We start from the raw sequence: 22,673 nt of genomic DNA on the forward strand, positions 1-22,673 counted from the left end.
GGCGAAAGCGAACGTCGGTTGAAGAAGTTATGAATTTATAACGGAGTTTTCCTGTCCTGGCCTACGAAAGTTGTAGATCGTAGGGAGGGATTTATGAATTTCTGAATTTTATTAAATAATTAAAGTATTTAATTTAAATAAAAATCCGGATTTTATCCAAAGGGAGGGAGTCACCGGGCTTATCCAGGTTACGCCCAGCGTAATCGAAGGTTCCAGCCCCTATAAAAGGAAGTCGAGGTTGCCGAGTTTCTTTGCTCATTTTTTCCCTTTCTCTCGCGTTTTTGCATCGTTTTTGTGCAAGAAATATCCCGAAGCCTCGATATCATTCCCGAGACCCGAAGCAAGTCTCGAAGCCCCGAAGATCCCGAGAAGTGCGATTCCCGAGCCGAAGCTCTGCCCGCGAGGAGCCTGGTTTTTGTGAAAATCTTCCAGATCTACCGAAGAATACTACTTCTACAAGCCGTAGTGCTGTCCGATCATCTTCTAATCAAGTGAGTGTGGTTACTTTCTTCTAACACGTAAATATGAAGTATTTGTTACAAAATACGTGCTATGTGTTTATATATTGTTGTGTTTTATTTGAGATGAGTGTGGAATGGATGTTTTATATAGTTTTTAAATGAGTTAAACTGTATATGTATTTTATATCTACAAATATGTTGGGTATAACATGGGTAGATGAGATAGTTGGTGTGTGATAAAAGGATGAGTATGGATTAGACCAAGAGGTTTGTTTTAGATCCGGGAGTATGGATCAGGTAAAGAGATAAAACTTGTTATTAGACTGGGAGTATGGATTAAGATTAAGTTAATTGTCCCTAGTCCGAGAGTATGGATTGGGCACAGTTATTGATATGGGAGTATGGATCAGATTAGGATTAAGGTATAGTTAATTGTCCCTATTCCAGGAGTATGGATTGGGTACAGTTATTGATCCGGGAGTATGGATCAGATCAGGAGGTTAGTTTTAGTCCATAAGTATGGATTAGGGGAAAAGGTTAGTTTTAGATCCGTAAGTATGGATCAGGTGAAAAGGTTTGTTTTAGATCCGTGAGTATGGATCGGGTGAAGATGATAGTTTTAGATCCGTGAGTAGGGATCAGGTAAAGAGGAAATTTTTAGATACTAGAGTTTAGATCGTGTCGTTGTGAGGATCGATGGGGTGGGATAAGAGTTGCCTTTATATGGTGAAATTGTACAAGTTTGAATGTTCTATATTTATAAATATATGATATAACATTGTGGGATGAAAACCCTATACGCTCACCAAGCTCCCAAGCCTGACCCACTCAGTTTTCTTTGTATCACAGGTATCGATACGAAGACATATTTCACAGAGAGATTTAAAGGAGATATAAATCATTAGTGTAATTGAATGTAAGTTCTGTTTATGCTTATATGTCTGTATCGGAACATGACATGGTTTTATTATTAAATGAAAATACATTCTCTTTGAGAAATGTTTTGATAAGTTGTTATCATATCTTGTTTTGAGAACAAATTCCGCAACCGTTTTCTTTAAAAGATTACTCTGATTTTAAAAACAAAGCATAAACAAATCGGTATTTTCTAACCGTGAAATTTGGGGATGTCACACGGGGCCCCCACGGGATCGGGGTCCCATGGGACTTTTTGACATCCCTAAGTGTTGAGACTATTCACAGAGCTCTTAATCCTGGTGTAAACATCAAGATGATCAGTGGTAATAACTACGCTCATATATCCTAATTATTAAACAATGAAATTTATTTTTAACTTATATCATATATATATATATATATATATATATATATATATATATATATATATATATATATATATATATATATATCAATTTATTATTATTAACTTACAGGTGATCAACTTGCCATTGCTAAAGAAACTGGTAGACGTCTTGGAATGGGTACAAACATGTGCTCTTCTTCTTCATTGTTTTTGTGCTTTAGAACTCAAAAATGTTAAGATTATTAAGCTTTTTTTTTTCTTATATTCTATGCATGGATTCACTAAGAAATTTGGTTGGTTGATTTTTTAACTCCTGCGTGTTCAATTCCAGTTTACCATTAATTATGGCTTTATTGATAATGAGATGATCTCCTCATTGGAGGTTTGCTTAGAAAGGAATGTTTGTCATTGTTATATTACATGCTTCTGTTATCTTTTTGGTGTTTTTATAGTAAGCATCAATTCAGCATTCATAGAGACCTAAAACCTAGCAAGTTGTTGTTGGATGCAAATTATGATTTTAAGATAAGTGATTTTGGACTTGTCATGCCAAATGTCGATAATGACTTTATGATTGAATAATAGGTTGTCACAAGCTCTTTCTACATTTTTTACATTTTACTATATTCACACTTGATGTATGTAAAACAGGTTAAAGATTTGTAGTACTTACTTTTTGTTATATTTTATTTCTAGGAAATCGGTGTGGCTGAAGATGGAATCGTTGGAAAGATGATGGTTATGATTCATACATGGGGTAAAAATTACATCCACATATCATTCCCTTTATTGATATAAAAAAGAGCAATTTCAATTAATTGATTTGAAATTTGATTTGTATTGATAATCCACCAACCTATAAGTTTGCAAAGGTGTCTACTAAGTCATGACTTTTGTAGTGTTTTGAAGATTTTTTTTTCATTTGGTTATAAACTGAAGTTACCAAAATTCCATATTTTTAAACGATAGTATTATATCATATGCTCTTGGAATTCGACCCAAGGACATGTCAATTTGTATGTTCAGTGTAATTTCTTTTCTTGAACCTTTTCTAAAAAAATTTATATTTTTTTAATAGACATTTCCTGTAACTTTATGTTAGTACAGGGACAATTGCTTTACTTACGTTATCACTATTTCATTGACAGGGAGCATTTTTGTAATATCATTTACAATTTATAGCATTCTACTTTATTTATTTTGAAAGATATTGTACTTTTAATCTAACTCGTAAGCAACAAAATACAAATGACTATTGTGCCCTTCCTTTTGTAAATGTTTCTATCATAAACCGAATGTTAATTTAATAACCTAACTCACCAAGGAACAAGCTAATTTATCCAAATAGTAATAGATTGCAAATTGTCATATTATTTATTTTGCATCTGGCTTATTAGGCATCCTCCTTTGTTTGTATATCACTTTTTCTTAAATTATAGTATTTGTCATATTAGAGCATCCTACTTTCCATTATAATTAATCTTATTATCTATTTATTTTTTTTAGCCTACAACAGTATTTTGCCCAAGATATATCCATATTACACAAATATTTTTTGTCATATTAAGCAAATAATTCTTAAATTTAAGAGGTACAGTTATATTAAATTAAATTAAAGTAATACAGACATAGTCATTTAACAAGTTTAGATTTCTGAAAACTAACTCTCAACCCAATTTGAAAGTAATCACAAAAAAGCCTATGATTTATTATTTTAAAAAATTAGAAACTCCCATTAATCACAAAAAAACCTATGATATATAAATAAACGTCTTTACCCATTAATACCATTTAACAAGAACATACTTTTATTTTTAACTAAAAAACATAAAATTATTTTTAACCCAAACAATAATGTAGATAGCAATTTTCAGACCCTTCCCACCTGTTATGGAATGGTTTCCATGAATATCTACCCCATTTGCTTCAAATTTATGCCTAATTAAATAAATAATTTTATTATTTCAGATTACAAATTTCGACCTATGAAACGGTTTTCATGGGCTGCTTCAATTTCTTTATTCCACCTACAAAATGCATATAGCTTGAATGCGTATATAACTTTGGATAACATTTCGAGTCTTCATTTTATAGCGATACATTTTTTGTATTGGTTTGGATTGTGTTCTCTAACTTTTAATATTTTCATCAAAACTATAAAAAAAATCATGTTTTTTTTTTATTAATCTGATAGTCTGTAAGTGACAATTTACACAAAGTAAAGACCAGACTGAGGGCTGTGGATTTCCAATTTGGACAGGTTGCCGCATCAAGAATGTTGTACTATTTGCTCCTTTTGGATAGTATTTCTATATTCAATAATGAGATTTGATATATTTTCGATAAATTCAATTAGTTAAGTGGAAATGAGTAAATTGACCATTTCAATTAAACATTTTTTAGGAGTTTATAGAAGCATGTGTAGCCCTTAAAAGAAGATTTTTGAATATGTGATTCAAGATTATGTGAATTTTGAATATTGGATTTGAGAAAACAAGGCTTGGATCTCTAACTCCACCAAAAAGGTGTAAATAAATTTGGAAAAAGTTTGGTGAATGACTTCAAAATTCTTTTCTGAGTTATTATTATTTTCATTTTTTTTGTAATTATGAATGTAATATTTCTTAAAAGCATGATATACCAACTACTCTCAGACTTTATAAATTTTGAAATTTCAATATTTTATTTAGTAAAATATTTTATTTTTAGAATTCCGAAGGTAGACTAGAAAATAAAATAAAATATTTTTTATATCATTCTATTTTCTGGAAACTATTATTTATAGCATTCTACTTTGTAAAATAATCTCATTTGGGGATTTCGAACATAGAATGGAAATTTTAAAAACATTTTATTTTATAGCATTCTACTTATTTTAAAATGTCATTTCTAACATCATACTTTGTAAAATGGTATTTTTTTTTTTTTTTTAAGATTTCAAACATGGAAGTTGGTCACCAACTATGTATAACACTTTATTCAAATTTATATTCTATTATGTATATCATAATTATATTAAATGTTTTCACATACATAATGTATATTGGATATTCAAATAAAAATGTATATTAATTTTAAATAATTAATATAAAAATCTAAGCAAAACTTATACATATTAGTTTAATAAAATTTTACTCGTGGTTTCCACGAGTTTTAAGCTAGTGCGTGTGTGTATATATATATATATATATATATATATATATATATATATATATATATATATATATATATATATATATATATATATATATATATATATATATTAAAGTTGTTCAAAGTTAGCAACAGTGAACATATTGATTTTTTGGTAAAATTGATCCTTTGATTATGGGTGTCATTGTAAATTTGTGTCCTTTTTTTAATGGGTCATATTTTGCTATTTTATATAATTTTGGTGGGTATGTGTTCTTTTGAGTTGGACACGTGTTTTTTCTATATTTGCTTCATCGTCTTTGTAAGCCAATGACATTTGGATTAGTGTTCTTCACCGTTTTTGTTAGCCACCTTCTTTTTCTCTCTGTGTTCCACCGCCTGTAAACATTTATCTACATGCTTCCCACACCCTCTCGAAAACCATTCATCTCTCTCTAAACTCCTCGACAGATCATACTTTGAGTTCTAGAAATAGAGCGGATTGATTCCACCTGCCGCCTCCTTCCCCGTCGCATTCTTCCCAACCCCCTCAAACGTACCCTCAGTTATCTCTAAAACCCTCAACCTACACAAATGGAACTTACATATCGCTTATATATTTGTGTCCTTTCTTGAAATTTTTGGATCATTGTTCAGATAATCAGAGATTTTTTTGGGCATTCTATAGAAATTTTGGAGCATGGAGAAGGATTGAAGAACATCATAGTTCATCATTCTTCTTGAAATGTCCCAAAAATATGATCTAAAATTTTCATTTTCAACTTAATAAAATAGTATTCCAAAATATTATCCATACAATCTAAAGGAAAATAAGTGTATCAAACATCATATCAATTAGAGTAATATCTCAACGCGGAAACCATGTGGTGTGTGCGATGTAATTATCCCGAAGAAGGATTGAAGAACATCATAGTAACAGGAACCACCTTAACTCGCACAACGGGCCCCTCCCACATACAATTCATACTGCATAACAAGTAATAACAGACAGGATAATCATTGGGCCCCACCCAGTAAGCATTCAAATACATACACATACTAATGTCACAAAGACAATGAGTATTCTAACATATCAAATCATGGGTCGGCATTGGTGCCTTCGAACCGCTATACATGGTGAGGAAACTCGCCTATGAAGCTGAGTGATGGATGAATAGATCCCAGATCCGAATATCAGCTCTACCCGACACCTAAACAGTAACCAATCCTCAGATACCACTCAAAATACCTCAACACCCCCTTTAGGTCAAACTTGGTCAAAGTCAGAAGTCAAGGTCAAGGTCAACAGTCCATGTTTACCCAAAACGCCATGTTAACTTGACAACACACCGTGTTTCACCATCATCCAAATAATCAGGGAAAACCCCACCAATACGCCATGTTGACTTTCAAATACGTCGTGTTTGCCTGAGTTTAAACATTTTAACACATTAAGTTGCCTTCTTCGACCCCAAGAGCTCCAAAGCTCATATATATACCAAAATGATATTTAGAAGGGTAAAGTTTCCAACTTTACCCATAGGGACTACCAAAAAGGATCCAAAACCCAGCCATAAGGCTTGATAGAGCAAGGGCTTAACCCATAAGCACTTAATCCTTGAAGACATAACCCCAAAACATTCCTTGAACTAGAAAACCACTTAAAGTTGCCAACATTACGTTCATGCATGTCTAAATGAAGCTATTAAGCTTATAAGGGACTAAATAAGTGATTTATTACATGCATGAAACCAAATATCTCATAAAGCTTGCACCTTTATGCTCAAGGAGTCCAATACAAACTCAGATCTTGAATAACAAGCCCTTAAAACAACTTCACTCTCTCAACAACTCAAAAAGGGACCAAAAGCATAATAAAGCACAATATGAGGAGATCTAAACATCTATAAGTCAAGGTTCAAACTTGATACATTAGAAAGCTTGCACAAGAGAAGATGATTCTGGATCCAAGGCCTTTCCACCAAGCAAGACAACTTCAAGATCTCCTATTCTTTCACAAAGACCAAAAATAAGCACCAAGAACTTCTTACTAGCTCAAGAATACAACCAGAGACTTAGGGATCGATTTTAGTGTTTTAGTGGCGATGTAGGTTGGTAAGGAGGCCATCTATGAGGACTTAAGGCCTTTAAATAGGGTACAACACCCTAAAAATTAGGGTTTCTCCACTAGCCACCAACACGCCGTGTTATGATGCAAACACGTCGTGTTGGTCCAATAAAATTCGTGTTGAAAGGCCTATCTACACGACGTGGTAAGGATTCACCACGCCGTGTTCAAAGAGCAACATGAAGACATTTGAAATCAATACATACTTGGAACCAAGTGTTACAAATCTCCCCCACTTGTATCAGACTTCATCCTCGAAGTCCGCTGCCACAAATAACTCTGGGTGGTGCTCTCTCATCATGTCCTCAGGCTCCCAAGTCCACTCCGATCCCTTGTGGTGTTGCCACTGCACCTTCACCAGCTCGATTACCTTGTTCCTCAAGGTTTTCACATTCCAATCCAAAATCATAACCGGTCGCTCAATATAATTTAGGCGATCATCCAACTGAATATTCTCTAATGGTACGACTACGAATTCATCCACTAAGCACTTCCTCAGCTTATATGAATCCGATTGAGCTCAACTGGAAGATCCAAGCGATAAGCAACCCGGCCCACCCGATCCAAAACCCTGAACCGACCAATATACTTGGGGCCCAGCTTGCCTCGCTTCCTGAATCGGATGACACCTTTCCAAGGTGACACCTTCAGGAGAACCATATCTCTTACCTGAAACTCTAAGTCGAGAGCCTGCCAGTCTAACTCTTCTACCGAATTTGAGTTGTCTAGAGCCTGCTCCGAACCTGTGATTAAAGCATCACAATAAACCATGAAATCATCAACACCCTTTAGCAGGGTCAGAATCGGTGCCTCACAAAACTACTGTCTTAGAGTCTCGAAAGTTGTCTGCTGTTCAGGCCCCCAACGAAATGTAACTATCTTCTTGGTCAGTCGAGTCAAAGGAGCAAATATCTTGGAGAAGTCTTGGATAAATCTCCGATAGTAACCAATCAAACTAAGAAAAATTTGAATCTCATATGGAGACCTCTAAACCTCCCACTACATCACGGCCCCGACCTTGGCCGGATCGACCAGAATACCCTTCTGGTTGACAAGGTGCCCTAGAAACTGCACCTCGTGCAACTACAACTCGCACTTGGATAACTTTTCGAAAAATCTCCCCCCCCCCCCTCAATGTCTCCAACACTTCTCTCAAGTGCTCCTCATGTTGATCCCGAGTCTTAGAATAAACCAAGATATCATCAATAAATACTATCACAAGCCGATCCAACATCAGTCCGCACATGTGGTTCATGAGATCCATGAATGTTGCTAGAGCATAAGTGAGCCCAAAAGGCATCACCATGAACTTGTAATGACCATAAAGAGTCCGAAAAGTTGTCTTCTAAATATCCTCATCCACGAACTGCATTTAATGATAACCCGATCGCAAATCAATCTTAGAGAACCAAGATACACCCTGAAGTTGGTCAAATAGATCATCAATCCTCGAGAGTGGATAACGGTTCTTCAACGTTCCTTTGTCTAATAGCTCCAGTAGTTGTGTAGATAACTCCTGCATCTCAGGAGGAGCTAACCGATACGGTACATTGGCTATTGGAGTCGAACAATGAACCAGATCGATCCTAAAATCCACCTGCCTTTCTAGAGGCACCCCTGGAAAATCATTCGAGAACACATCCAGGTAATCCCACACAATAGGTACATTGTCCACCATTGCGTTACCCTTATCTCGGGAATCCATGACATAGGCGACATAACCTGAGCAACCATGTTGAAGATAACATCTGGCCTTTGCTGCAGAACACAAAATCGGCCCACATTGCAGTCTCTCCCCATGAATCACCAACTCTCCCCCACTTGGGGTCCGAACCCCAACCAACAGCTACTGACATTTGATCACTGCCCCATTAGGGCTCAACCAATCCATGCCCACGATAACCTTGTTCCCACACAAAGGAATGGGAACCAAATCAAACAGATAATTCAGAGCTCCACATGCCCAAAACTCCCTGAAGGTCAAAGAACGCGTCCCAACAAAAGCCACAACCTCTGCATGAAAGGCGCAAAACCGCTCATCTAGAATCTCCAGAATACCCTCATTAACCGAACCAAAGATCACAGGAGTCTGCTCAAGGATGCTGCGCGTAATCTCTAACAAGATGAACTTCCTCATCTGCTCATCTAGTTTCCCGACTCCCGAGCTGTGACAACCCGAAATTTCCATTCTGTACGAACATTATCAAGTCAATAGAAGTTATAACAGTCATAGTAAATTTTCAGACTTTTCCGTATAAGTTTGAGTATTTCAGGGTTTACACTTAAGGAGATATCAGGAGAGTAGATGCACTAGGGTTTTGTGCAACTCTGTTATTCTAAAAATCTATTACATTAGAGTTCATTACGGGAATGAAATATTTTCTTCCAAAAATCTCAGGACTATATATAGAATTTTGAGCTATAATCATTCATTTGTTGCATTTCCAACTAGAGAAAATCCATTTCTCTCTCACGGATCTTCGGGTTTTCATCCTAAATCGTGAGTACCTTTCTCTAGTTGTATTATATGGTTTATAATGTGCTTAATAACATCAATTTCATAATAAAACAACTAGATTCGGGAGTTTATCGCCCAAAAACACCTTAGGGAGTAAACTCCTAAAAAGATGCCTAGTTCTTCCCCCGTGAATTTTACTACCTTAGGCTTGTATGCTAGTGTGTATATGACTTGAAATCACCCCAAGAACACCAAAGTTTATGAGTTCACGACCCAAGAAGTATTGGACCGTGAACTCCAAAAACAAGGACCAAAGAGTGCTTTTAACACTCCTAAAGCCTTGGATAATTACCTATATTTACACCTAGTTAATTTAAGCTCTTTAAAACATCAAAAACCCCTCCCAAAGTGAGATTACGGCCCTAATGTGGTTCATGGGACGTGAACATCAATCAAGGGCACCAATGTGTGCCTGAGGCCTTCATTAGCCTTATGTAATTGTCTAGAACCTATCCTACATGAGCTTGGGGCTTGAAAGCATAAAAACACCCCTTCCATGTGAGTTTACGGCAGTAAACTCCAAAGGAATTGGCCTTGGGGCCGTAAACTCCTCAAAGGAGGTTATTGGAACCCTAAACCCCTTTAGCCTTGTCCCACAAAAACTTAGATGCAATCCTTAAGGCTTATAACACTTATATAAAGTGTTTATTATGTTCTAGGATGTCTTAACATTTACAATTAGTAGTTTAAGACTAACTGGGTGCATATATGTGTTATTATATGTTCATTAGGATCATAGTGTTTGTACAAGTCCTCACTTGCCACCAAACAATCCGACACCGTTCAGTACATCCAAACCACCATCTACAGGTGAGTTCATTCCCCTTAATCAATGTTTGAAATGATTTTAGATGCTTTAATGGGGGGAATACAAGTAGAAAACAACATGTTATTAAATCACTCATATGTATTTTATAATTGTGTTTCCATCCAGCAGATTTCACATACTACAAAATGTGATGCATGAAATGACTTTCTATCTTAAAAGTACTTTGTTATCAAATGTATTACTTTTGAAATGTTTATTTAAAATGACATCAAGTCACTCCTTATTATTGTTCAAAACTCTTAGATGTCTTACAAAATCATTTTTACCTTCTTGAATAAAACTATACTTATACACATATGTTCTTATATATGTATTGAGGTTATAGTTTTCATCCTTCATTTAGTTTCCCACACTCTTGTGTGGCAAGGGTGTATCAACCAACTTGAACAACCAATTACCTTCCAGTTAATTATCATATGGATAGTTAGAAGATACAAAACATTATTCCTATTACAAGGAATCACACAAGAGTCAGTTCATTCATGAGTCTATACCATTACATTACATGATACAAGAGTACGTTTACATATGCTTACATGATACATGAGTACGTTCACATATGCTTACATGATACATGAATACCTTACATGAATACTTTACATGAATACTTGTATCTCGATTCACGAGGATGATTTATTAGTACCTTCTGTGTAAATTGTCCTGCTTATCCCAGTTCAACGGGATATCTAGACGGGACTAACCATTCCGAATCCCAGCTGATTAGCACCAGTGGTTGATGAACATCTACGGATGCCTACGGTTATTACTTATACTAGGAGTACCTTTACGGGACTAACCATTCCTTGGGCCTACTGTTCGCTACAGAGGTTGATGAACATCTACGAATGCCTACGGTTAATACTTATATTAGGAAATCGATTACGGGACTAACCCTTCCTACTCCCTGCTGCTGCTACAGAGGGCAATTGGACAATCTTTGGATGTTCATTAGGTTATACATTTCGCTTAACGCGATGTCGTGTTAGTCCTAGTACCAAAGGATAACACTTACATTAGTACATTTTCCTATTTACTTTATTTTGTGATACATTCACATAAACGAAGAGTTAGACTAAGTACTTTTAGTACTAGTCAATAGAAAGGAAAAACTATCATTTTACTTACAAAACATTCGGGTCTTGGTAGAAGACTACATTTCATACTAGTAGGAAATAAGGGATTTTCTAGGGTTTCCATACTTATATCAACTATTTCATTCTAAGATTTACATAGCATACATAACATATTTCCAAAACAAGACAATAACATTTAAATACTTATGAATTCACCAGCTTTAAGCTGATACTCGCTTTCAAAATAACTTCTATTCTCAGGTCACCAGTAGACAGGTACGATGACCAGGTTTTGAGAAGACAGAGCACAGACAAGACTCGTCTTTTATTTTGATTGTATATTTTGGTGTCTTATTACAATGAAAAAACACATATGTATTAAAACTTTACTTTTAATATAATGGATGATGTTGTTGCTTGTTTACTACTTTACACTGTTGTGATGCTATACATGACGTCCTCCACCCATGAACGTTTCCGCCGTTCTTGGTTTTGGGGTGTGACACGAGCCCTCCCTAACACCCAAACTGCCAACACGTCTTCCTTTCAATGTCAACATACTGAAAATAGACCAGTCATACCATCAGAATGCATATCATATATATATATATATATATATATATATATATATATATATATATATATAGACACACACACATCATGGAATCACAATGCCACAAGTTCCCTGGCTTCATTGCAACTCTCCTTGAATCGAGTACGAATCATATGCTTCCAGTAGTATGGGCCCAAACTACCTTCCACATCTATCCGTACCTTCCTCAAGTATTGCCTTGAATCTATTAACTCACTTTATATCCATATAATTTCCCTTACAGATAAGGCTCCCAGCACTAGCTTTCATCCTAGATTTTCCTAGGGCAAACTCTACACCACTCTCCGCCATCAGCTGTAGAAGGAACTCCAACTAACTTCCTCTAACTAGCTCACGAATACAATTATATATTACTAAAACCAAATAATTCTTCGAATGAAAGGTCTCACACTACAATGGTTGGACTCAAACAAGAGCTGCGCGATAGAGTTAAACCTAACCTTCTAAAATTATTTACTTCCCATAATATGTAACCTAGAATATTCGCTTACTAGTTAGTTGAAACTAGTTAGAAATCCTAAAAGCACAAAGCAAGCAACATTCGGGCATCAAGTAATCAGAACCAAGCATCACCTAACCATGCCATCCTATCACTGATTGATCAGTACTAGCATGCAAGTTTACAAGCTCATACAACATGCATACAACGGCATCTCTCCTAGCATTCTACTATGCAAAAATTAAGCAGATCCTTAGCACTAACTAGCATGTGGTTCACATATTCACAGATCGAAGCATATTAGATAACACGTATGTGTATTTTATGGTAGAAGGGGTGAAGGTAGAGTTGGAGGTAAGGGAAAAACTTGTAGATGAGGGACACGTTCAGATTGAGGGACAAAAAGTTGTTGGCGATGTTCAAGATTTTGAGAATATTGACAATGTGTTTGAAATTGAACAACATATGGATTAAGGGTGAAACCAGGAAAATGGATAAGAGGTTGATGAGGGTATGGTCAGGTTAATTGGATGATTGCTACATGTTGCTTTCATATAATGTTTTTGCATCAAACATCCAATTGTCATATATGTTACTTTGATAGGCTTTTGGCACAATTGGATGATTGCTACATGAAACATTATGTAATGCACACTCCTTTTTTATGAAATATGGTTTATGGTACTATTATTCGATTATAGCATTTTACAATAGGTTTGGTTAATTGCATCTTAGGTGTGGATTATAACATCTGACATTTGGTTTTTTATGCTTTATAGCATCAGACTTTGGTATGGATTAAAACATCTTAATTTTGTATGAATTATATCATTTAAATTGCTCTCTTTCATGACATTATTCAATGCCTAAATTGCCATATGTTGATATTATTCAATGCCTAAATTAGGTTGCCATTTACAACTTTGCACATGCCAAATTAAAAAGACTACAAAAAGGATTACCATTACATTATCATTGCCCAAATTACATTGATTCCAATTCAAAACACAACTTCATTACATTAACAACCACATTGCAAAAGTACAATACCTAAATTACATTTTTTGGACAAGAATTACAAGCATTATTGAAATAAACATTAACAACCCTACAACAATCTTCATCACACCCATCAATTTATCTTATTGCTGGATAGATTTGTTCCCATATTCATCCACCCACTTGAAAAAATGGCACCTTGAAGACTCCTACAAATTAAAAGGGAGAAAAACATGTAATCACAATTCTAAAACCCTGCTAATAGTAATCATTTGAATTTAACATAAAAATTACAAAATACCTTGAAATTAAGGCATCTCCAAAATTTTCTACCAGGGTTATCTGGTGTTCTTGACACTGCTACATAACACACATCACCACAATAACATTTAACAAGTTTCGTTCTACATGAAGTTGTTGAGTTTGAAGACGATGCAACCATTGTTGCGTGAAGATGCTCTGATTAGGGCTACGTAAATGAGGGATAAAGGCTACGCAAATAAGGGAGGGGGGACGAAAGTTGTTGGGATTCCCTCTTTTATAAGGGTATTTCTGTAACATGTTGGACGTCACCGGATGACCGACTCCAAACCTGCTAATAGCATTTTTGACAAAAAAAAAAAGCCCAAACGTTGGGCATTAACGCATCAAAATTCGTCGTCGGGACTAAACCGAACAAATTTTAAAGACTTAGGGACTTTTAAATCAAAAACCCTTTTCAATATTATAAGGGAAATTAAATAACTAATCATTCTAAACAAGCTTTTAAAAGAAAAATACAATTTTTTAGGTTTTTGAAAATGACAATTTCTTCCAAATGTTTCATTGACTTTTTTTTTTTTTTTTTAGGAAAGCTTTTTTACTTATGCCAATAGCAATTTCAAATTTTTTAATATTATTGTTTTTAATCACATATTTAATTATAAATGTTAGTATCCTATATACTTCATATTTTATATTTTGTTAGAATTCATCGGATTTCGGATTTACTCTTAAAATTTTAAAGATTTTTTTTTTCCTCTAACTCCCAAATTTCAATTTGAAATCCAAAACATACCATTTTATCAGAATTACCGATTTTAAATTTGATTGTTATTTTGCTAAAAAAAACATTTTTTTAGTTATTTTTATTTTGCTAAAAAAATAATTTTTTAGTTATTTTCTTTAAATTCAGGGTTAAAGATTTTTCATATATGTATTAATATTTTTATTAAATAATAAGCACTTATTAGGCCCGCGATTTCTTCATCGTTCCAAAGGGAGGAATCGAAGAAAGCTTCACCATACTCGCATCAAATCCTCAATCGACTTTCTTCTCTACGTCCCCTTCTACCTGGTGACTCTGCAAGCTCCCGTTTCTTTGCAGTTTTAGTGCTATTTACCTCTGAAGAAAATCCGTTACAGCAATCCCAGTTTACGGCAACAAGAAATTAGGGTTCATATCCCATTTGAAAACAAGGTTCGTTTCTATAATTTCACGTTTCCATTTGATGTAGGGTTTCTTCTTTTAGTCTACAGTTCCGAACTTTCTGATGGACTTACCAGGAATAAAATGTCATTGAGAAAGAATTACAGATTAGGGTTAGTAAAACATACGAGCTCATTAGGTAGAAAGAGGACTGATTTTGAACGAAATTGATATTGATTCTATTGATGCGTATTTACCCACATACATGTCAAAGAAAAACTAGGCAACAAACTATCCATTTGATTATTGCAGTTCATATCTATCAAAGAAAAACTAACAATATCTAGATTTTATTGTGTTTCTTTAAAAGTTATGGTTTATGTATAGATTTAGGGGTTACTTTCAGAAGTAGTAATATCTTTTCAAGTGGTAATCAAATTGATCAATGTATATTTGAGATACCTATGATATGTTGTTGGAGACTTGTCTGTTTCTTCTGATCTTGATTTCAAATTGTATGTAATGAATCAGGTAGTGCACCCATCTTCTTGAGTTTGAGTAGTAAGAAAAAAAAGAAGCAATGGCAGAAAGAAAGGTGTTGAACAAATACTACCCCCCGGATTTTGATCCGGCTAAAATCCCAAGGAGACGGATGCCCAAAAATCAACAAATCAAAGTGAGAATGATGCTTCCAATGAGCATTCGATGCAGCACATGTGGAAACTACATATACAAAGGAACAAAATTCAATTCACGCAAAGAAGACGTAATAGGAGAGGTAAGCCATTATGATTTATGATAAACAGTTAAACACACAATGTCATTTATAACTTATACCTAAATAACACTCACTTCTCTCTTACTCGCTATGCAGACATATTTAGGAATTCAAATATTCAGATTCTATTTTAAGTGCACGAAATGTTCAGCTGAAATCACCATGAAAACAGATCCACAGAACTCAGATTATGTTGTCGAGTCTGGAGCTGCAAGAAATTTCGAGCCATGGCGTGCAGAAGATGAGGTGGGTTTTTATTTATTTATTTATTTGTTTATTTATTTATAATTTTGATGTTAATAAGTAATACCATGTATATATAAACCATATGGTTTCTCATTTTTATAAAATTATCTGTATTTTTTTAGGTGGTAGACGAGGAGCAAAGGAAACGAGATGCTGAAGAGATGGGAGATGCGATGAAATCATTGGAGAATAGAACACTTGATTCAAAAAGAGAGATGGATATTCTTTCTGCACTCGATGAAATGAAGTCCATGAAGGTTTTTTTTTTTAATAAATTATTGTTTAATCATTTTAAAACTTATTTTGGATCCTGAAAATTGAAATTTTGTGTTTGTTTTGCAGTCGCGACACGCGACTGTGAGTGTAGATGCAATGCTTGAAGCCTTGCAGAGATCCGCTCCTGTACAAGAAGAGGATGAGGACAAGCTTGAAGAAGCGGATGAAGCTCTAATTAAATCCATTTTCAAGGTTAGTGTGATTTTCAACACAGCAACATACTTTATTATGTTTTAACTTTTTCGATAAGTTGTTAGTCAAATTTATAAGACTTTTTATTGAATATATAACCCAGGGATCAAACGAATATGTTCGTAGAATTGACGATGCTGAGCTGGATGATGACGATGACATCACTCTTTCAAAAAACAGTGAAACTTCACAAGGTGGTTCTAAGGTATGCTGATAATTGATATGGTCTCTTCATATTGCATAACAAAAGGTTTTTATGGGATTAATGTTATATGACAGTTTTTTTTTTTTTTTTTTAAAAAAAAAAAAACTTTCTTCTTTATGATGCAGAAACAGAAGGTTTCGGATTCCCCAACAGATTACTTAACAAAAACAAGTAGTACTAAAAAAGGTCAGTTTAGTTAAAAGTAACAGTAACTATTACTTTTAAAATAGAAAGTAAATTTTTTGTTAAGATGATGATTTATATATTATTTTTATTGCAGAAGATGCAAAGGGTTCTGGGAGTTTTGTTTTGAAGTCTGCGACAGTGAAGTTTTCTGTAGTGAAGAAGGAAAAATCACAAGGAAATGAAGAAAAGAAGAAAGAAGATGATAAAGCAACTACTACAAGTAATGTGTTACTGTTGTGCCAACAGTATGACAGTGATGAAGAAGAGGAATAATCTTTATGCCAAAATTATAAAAGCATAGGCAAACCATCATCAAGAATATTGTATTTGTTATAATTCAAAGCTTCTGAGATTTTGATGTTATTTTTATATAAATATGGACAATATTACACAAATGGTCCCTGTGGTTAGTGTCATAACAAACGGAATGTCTTATTGGCTCGCTCTAAATGTTAAAACAAAGATATATAAAAGTAGGAAACACATCATATTATGATTATGTGTATTAAAACTCACATTACTCACCTTAGTTATTATGTCAGTGGTTATTGCAATACCTCTTTTAGGCTTCTAGAAAGTCAATTAAGATCTTCTATACTAATTAACCTCTTTTATCCCTTTCACATGATTTGGATTAATAACGATGATCATATCAACACATTATTAATGAGAAAGCAGAAATGGAATTTGATGCCTCACAAGCTTTCATTTGGAGATTTGGATCTAGATTCACCAAGGTTCTTCGAGGATTTGCATCCATTTTCACCAAATTTCTCTCAAAACTAGATCTCCTCTCACCCCTCCGCATTATAACTTCTCATTTAAACTAAGTTGACATTCCATGTCCTCCCCTCCCCTCGCCCAGCCATCTATTTTAACCTTATTTTAACCTTAAATCATGAAGTTCTTACATGTTAACTTTTTGTTCTAGTCTGTTTGGCGGGATCTGAATTTTCAGGGTCTGAATTTTTAAGAGGATCTGAATTTTTAAGCTATAAATTTTAAATGTTATTTGGTTAGATCATCTGAATTGCAGTGCTAAATAATAAAAATGACAATTTTATACTTATATGTTCATCATAAACGATCCGTTTGCCCCGAAATGACTTTTTTGCTAAACTCAATGTTTTCATATATAAAATAACTAAACCAAACATGCAAATTATCTCAAACCATTCTTGAAAATTACTTGGTTCTTCACTACCACATTCAACAAGTTTTAGCTAAAGATGCACATTCAACAAGTTTTTATCTAAGCACAACCAAGTTGCTCACTTTGGAAGCTTTAAACATCAACTTTCATCTAACAGCAAATTAAATTGTTTTAAATGAACTTCGAAAATTTTAAATCCATTATTGTATCGATCCGGATCGTTTTTCATACATAGGATCGTAGGATCGTACGATCCTACGATCAGGATCGCGATTTTGACAACCATGAAACAAACGATATTATATATATATATATATATATATATATATATATATATATATATATATATATATATATATATATAAGCAAGAAAACATACAAAAAGGGTTGTGCATGAACAGCTTGTCGTACAGCTACAAGTTTGAAAGAATAAAATTAGCTGGCACATGGGCCCCATAACCTCAATCAGGCGAATCAAATGCAGCACTTTTTGGCTAATAAGAAGATGCCCTGTGTCTTTTTGCAATATTCATCTTGTCTTCTAAGATGGTAAAGAAACGTGTTTGAATGCTGAACTGAATGGTTGGAAGCTCTTAATGGTTAACAAAATGTGAGAATGCGTAACCTTTCAAAGGCATTAACAAAAGGTGATGTCATAAAGTCTTAGTGGAAGCACTAAGAGGGATAAGTGTTTCAGCCTAAAGAGGTGTCTTGTGGGCGAAGGATGCATCTTTTGAAAGAAAGAATAATGTAATTGAATTATTTGGATAGTAAAATACAAATGGGGGTTGTTGTGGTGTGACTTTAGGCATCAAATCAAAGAATGATATAACATTGCAACTTTAGGAGATTAACATACATGAGAAAGAAAAAAAAATGGTTAATAAATAACAATTTTTATAAACTTAAGAGAATCCTGCGGACCTCGAATGAAAGAAATCGATTGTGTTATGTTATCTGCGTCGGCTATCACCTTCACTTGTATCAGAATCTCTATCACCAGATTTTTTATGGTTTAATCTGCTGCTACTATTTTCCACCCTATAATCACGATTCGAACGTGAAGATTCTCTTCTTTCCTGCAAATCAAGGGAAGAAATTAAATAAATAAACAAACATTTTTTGTCCATCGGTAATCATGACAAATATTTGTAACATGGGAAGAGTTCCTCCATTTGTCATTCAGTCGCTTTTTTGTCCATAAATAATCATTAAGTTATCCATAAGATTCCTCTTTTTTGTAATCTACTAAAGAGGTGTTGCTTATTGCTTTGGTGTTTCTTTTTTTACTTGGATCTTTTTATTTTATTTGCCACTAAGGTATTTGTCTGGATAAAGTCTTGTATACATAAATTATGTTTCTTTATTATACTTTTTCAGAATGAATAAACCGTTCAAAATGACCATTTGACCCTTCAGTTAAAAATAATACAAAAGCAAGCGTTCATAATCTCAATGATCATGATTAACGAGACAAAATGACTAATTTACCCATCCTTTATAAATAATTCAGCAAGCTTATAATAATAGGGCTTTGACTTACAGTGGGAAAGAGCAAGTCATCAGCTTCAAGCATGTGAAGTACGTGCCCCATTTTGGGCCTTTTTTGTGCATCTGGATCCACACACCGAAGCGCCACCAAAAGTATACGTTTCAACGCTTTTGAAGATGGCATATCGGTCAGCTTCGGGTCAACCACCTCATCGGATTTACGGTTTCCCACCATTGTCTTCAACCACTCCACTAAATTCACCTGTAATCATTCAAACTGTTAAGGAGAAAAAAAAAAATTAAACCAAGAAGTTAGTTGATGTAAGGGTACCAACCATTTACACATTTGCCCTTCTTTTTCCCTACCAACTACAATGTAAGGGCAAAATGGTCATTTAATTTCATTCATATGGTTTACTAACCTCTCCTTGTGGTCGACCATAATCAACAGGATTTCTCCCAGTGATTAACTCCATAATAAGTATTCCAAAGCTATACACATCACTCTTTTCAGTCAACATACCCGTGCAAGCATACTCTGGTGCAACATACCTAAACAGAAAAAAACAAACAAACTCATACTATTGACTATTCAATTTCAAGAATCAAGATTCATATCCTAAAAACATTTCGACAACAAATAAAAAAACATACCCAAAAGTTCCCATCACACGAGTTGTTACGTAACTTGTATCCGAACCCAAAAGCTTTGCAAGGCCAAAGTCGGAAACTTTAGGGTTCCATTGACGATCAAGTAATATATTGCTGGATTTGATGTCCCTATGAACTACCTTCGGTTCAAGCCCTTCATGAAGATATGCCAAACTGTGTAAAAAAACAAAAAAGTTGGATTTTCAAGAGATTTTATGCTAATAAATTTGGTTATAAGTTATATAACATACCCCTTAGCAGTTCCTTGAACAATATTCATACGAACACTCCATGTTAAAGGGCTAACATCTCCAACATCCCCATGAAGCCACTGGTCCAAATTCCCGTTATCTACATATTCATAGACTAGCATCCTGGAAAAAAGATAATTTGATGATGATAGATTCTTGATGAAGATAAATAGCAACTGAGATGTATATGATTGATTACCTGTAGGCTCCTTCTACACAATATCCTAACAAGCGAACAAGATTCTTGTGTCTGACACGCCCAATTGCTTCTACCTCTACTTTGAACTCCCTTTCAGCTTGACCCCTGGTAAGTTATTTCATCATTCAAATGGTGATCAACCAACAGATGGAACAATCCATGAGTAACAAATTTGGGTTATAAGATAAGAGAAGGGTTGAAATTGAACTCAAATTTTGTATGGGTAGAAGAAACATGGATTTGAATAAAGACTCCGTTGTTATATGATTCGATTCAGGTCTTGATTTTGATAACAACTTTGGATACGACCGAATTGTGTTCTCATACACATAGAGTTTCGAGTAACATCAATTCGCACGAAACGCTAACATCACAAATTGTGAGTATTGATGAAAATAAGAATTAGGTTAAGGATAACTCGCAAAAAGTTTTTCTTTGGCGTTATAGTTGATTGAAGTATTGAACATTTGAATTTAGAAATACGAGCATAATTTACCTGTTATTCAACAAGTTCTTCACGGCCACGCGAGTATTATCCCCTAAAATACCGCTATACACTATACCATAGCCTCCTTCACCGATCACATTCTCATCTGCCAATCCATTTGTGGCCGCCTCCAGCTCCCGGAGCGTATACCACCGCCCCCATCCTAAATGCGATACCTGCGGCAACGACGAACCGCCATTACTACCACCATACGACGCCGTGTCGTTACTCGTAGCCCTACTCTCACCGCTTGATTGCCGGTCGGAGAAAACGACACGGTGTTCCGACTTCCCTATATCGATTTGGATCTCCGGCACTGACATACGGTGATCCACCGCAGCAGACGATTCGTGAGGGACGATCTCTTGTATTTCTTTCGATACTGCAGGGGTTAGGGTTTGTTCATTTTTCTTAGTCGAGTGAGAGTGTCGACGTCGAGAGGTGATGCAAACGGAGATGAGGAAAAGTACGAGGACTATGATAACTCCAACGAAGATCCCGACGACAACCCATAGCCGGAGACCGAATATAGAGGTTGGTTTTGAGAGCTCGCTGTTCATGAATGCTTTATCGTATATCGACATTGTGGTCTTAGAGAAAGGGAAATCAGGGAGAGTAGCTGAGGAACATGTGTAATCGAGCTGGACTCCACTGAATGTTAGTTTAGCCGGGAAAGGAGCAGTGTACCCGGCGATGGTTTATGAAGTTTCCGGCGAGGGTGTGTATGTGTGAGAGATAAAGAAGGAAGGAGGAGAGAGAAAGTCTACTCTCAAATGAGTAAGCTGTGCTGGTTTCCAATACTTGTCCAGGTAAGGACTTAAGGTTTGGTCAGATTACAAAAAAACTAAAAATGACTCATAATTTATAAATTTCAGAAAATTACCATTTAGTTCGGTAAATTGTACACGTTTACTATTTTATTTGTAGGTAATGAAATTTCAAAAATATACTAAAAATATTATTATTATTTTATTTTTAGTATTTAAAATACCATTAAAATATATTTTTTATACACAAAATACCAATGAAGTACACATGTGTTCAAATAATACCTTGTGGGTAACCTACAAAAGCCGGTAAAATGGTATTTTATGTAAAAAAAAAAACAATGGTCTTTTTTGTACATTTTTGAAACTTCGTTATCTTTTTAAGTCATTTTTCCTTCTTTGAATGTAATGAAAATTTAGCTACTTTTTATAAAGAACCCTTCACTTCACTTCAGCCACTACTGTTGTTCATCGCCACCCTCCACCACCATGGCAAAACCCTTTTTCTTATTCTTCCTCCTAATCATCTGTCTACTTTCATCAACGTCGGAATCTCACCGGCCACCTCCGTTTCTCGGCAAATCCCCACGGCTTCTCAAAACCCAAAAATTCTTGTTCAGCCGAAGTACACTTACGAGACACGATACTTTGATCAGACTCTTGATCATTTCAGTTTCAATGATCTTCCCAAGTTCCAACAACATTATCTCATCAACTCCGATCACTGGGTGGGCCCAGGACCTAGTCGTTTGGGCGCAATCTTCCTTTATTGCGGCAACGAAGGCGACATCGAATGGTTCGCTGCCAACATCGACTTCGTTTGGGAACTCGCCCCTTGTTTTGGTGCCATGGTCATCTTCCCCGAAGTAAAAGCCCACTCTACTCTACATTAATTTGTTCACTTGCAGACCTTTAATAATACAATTT

The 22,673-nt window shown here is 35.0% G+C and overlaps 2 protein-coding genes across 3 annotated transcripts; one reads left to right on the forward strand and one right to left on the reverse strand.

The window, feature by feature from the left end:
- Positions 1 to 14,675: 14,675 nt before the first annotated feature.
- LOC145006402 (coiled-coil protein (DUF572)) lies at positions 14,676 to 17,142 on the forward strand. Its single transcript, XM_078965487.1, has 8 exons — positions 14,676 to 14,915; positions 15,396 to 15,642; positions 15,739 to 15,888; positions 16,011 to 16,145; positions 16,231 to 16,356; positions 16,460 to 16,561; positions 16,687 to 16,747; positions 16,842 to 17,142. Exons 2-8 carry the CDS (start codon positions 15,445 to 15,447, stop codon positions 17,018 to 17,020), a joined length of 951 nt encoding a protein of 316 aa, XP_078821613.1. The 5' UTR covers positions 14,676 to 14,915; positions 15,396 to 15,444; the 3' UTR covers positions 17,021 to 17,142.
- A 1,489-nt stretch (positions 17,143 to 18,631) lies between these two features.
- LOC145004592 (putative serine/threonine-protein kinase At1g01540) lies at positions 18,632 to 21,799 on the reverse strand. Of its 2 annotated transcripts, XM_078963538.1 has the most exons (7): positions 20,989 to 21,796; positions 20,493 to 20,597; positions 20,294 to 20,416; positions 20,046 to 20,216; positions 19,814 to 19,943; positions 19,444 to 19,653; positions 18,632 to 18,979 (listed from the first exon to the last, which is right to left on the reverse strand). In XM_078963538.1, the coding sequence occupies exons 1-7, from the start codon at positions 21,561 to 21,563 to the stop codon at positions 18,854 to 18,856; spliced, it is 1,440 nt and encodes a 479-aa protein (XP_078819664.1). In that variant the 5' UTR covers positions 21,564 to 21,796; the 3' UTR covers positions 18,632 to 18,853. The 2 variants fall into 2 exon arrangements, with proteins under 2 accessions (XP_078819664.1, XP_078819665.1); XM_078963539.1 differs by lacking the exon at positions 18,632 to 18,979 and having other exon boundaries at positions 19,555 to 19,668; positions 20,989 to 21,799.
- Positions 21,800 to 22,673: the final 874 nt, after the last annotated feature.

The sequence above is a fragment of the Lactuca saligna genome, chromosome 7 (genome assembly GCF_052625555.1).
Source record: "Lactuca saligna cultivar CGN05327 chromosome 7, ASM5262555v1, whole genome shotgun sequence".
In the NCBI taxonomy this organism is placed as follows: domain Eukaryota; kingdom Viridiplantae; phylum Streptophyta; class Magnoliopsida; order Asterales; family Asteraceae; genus Lactuca; species Lactuca saligna.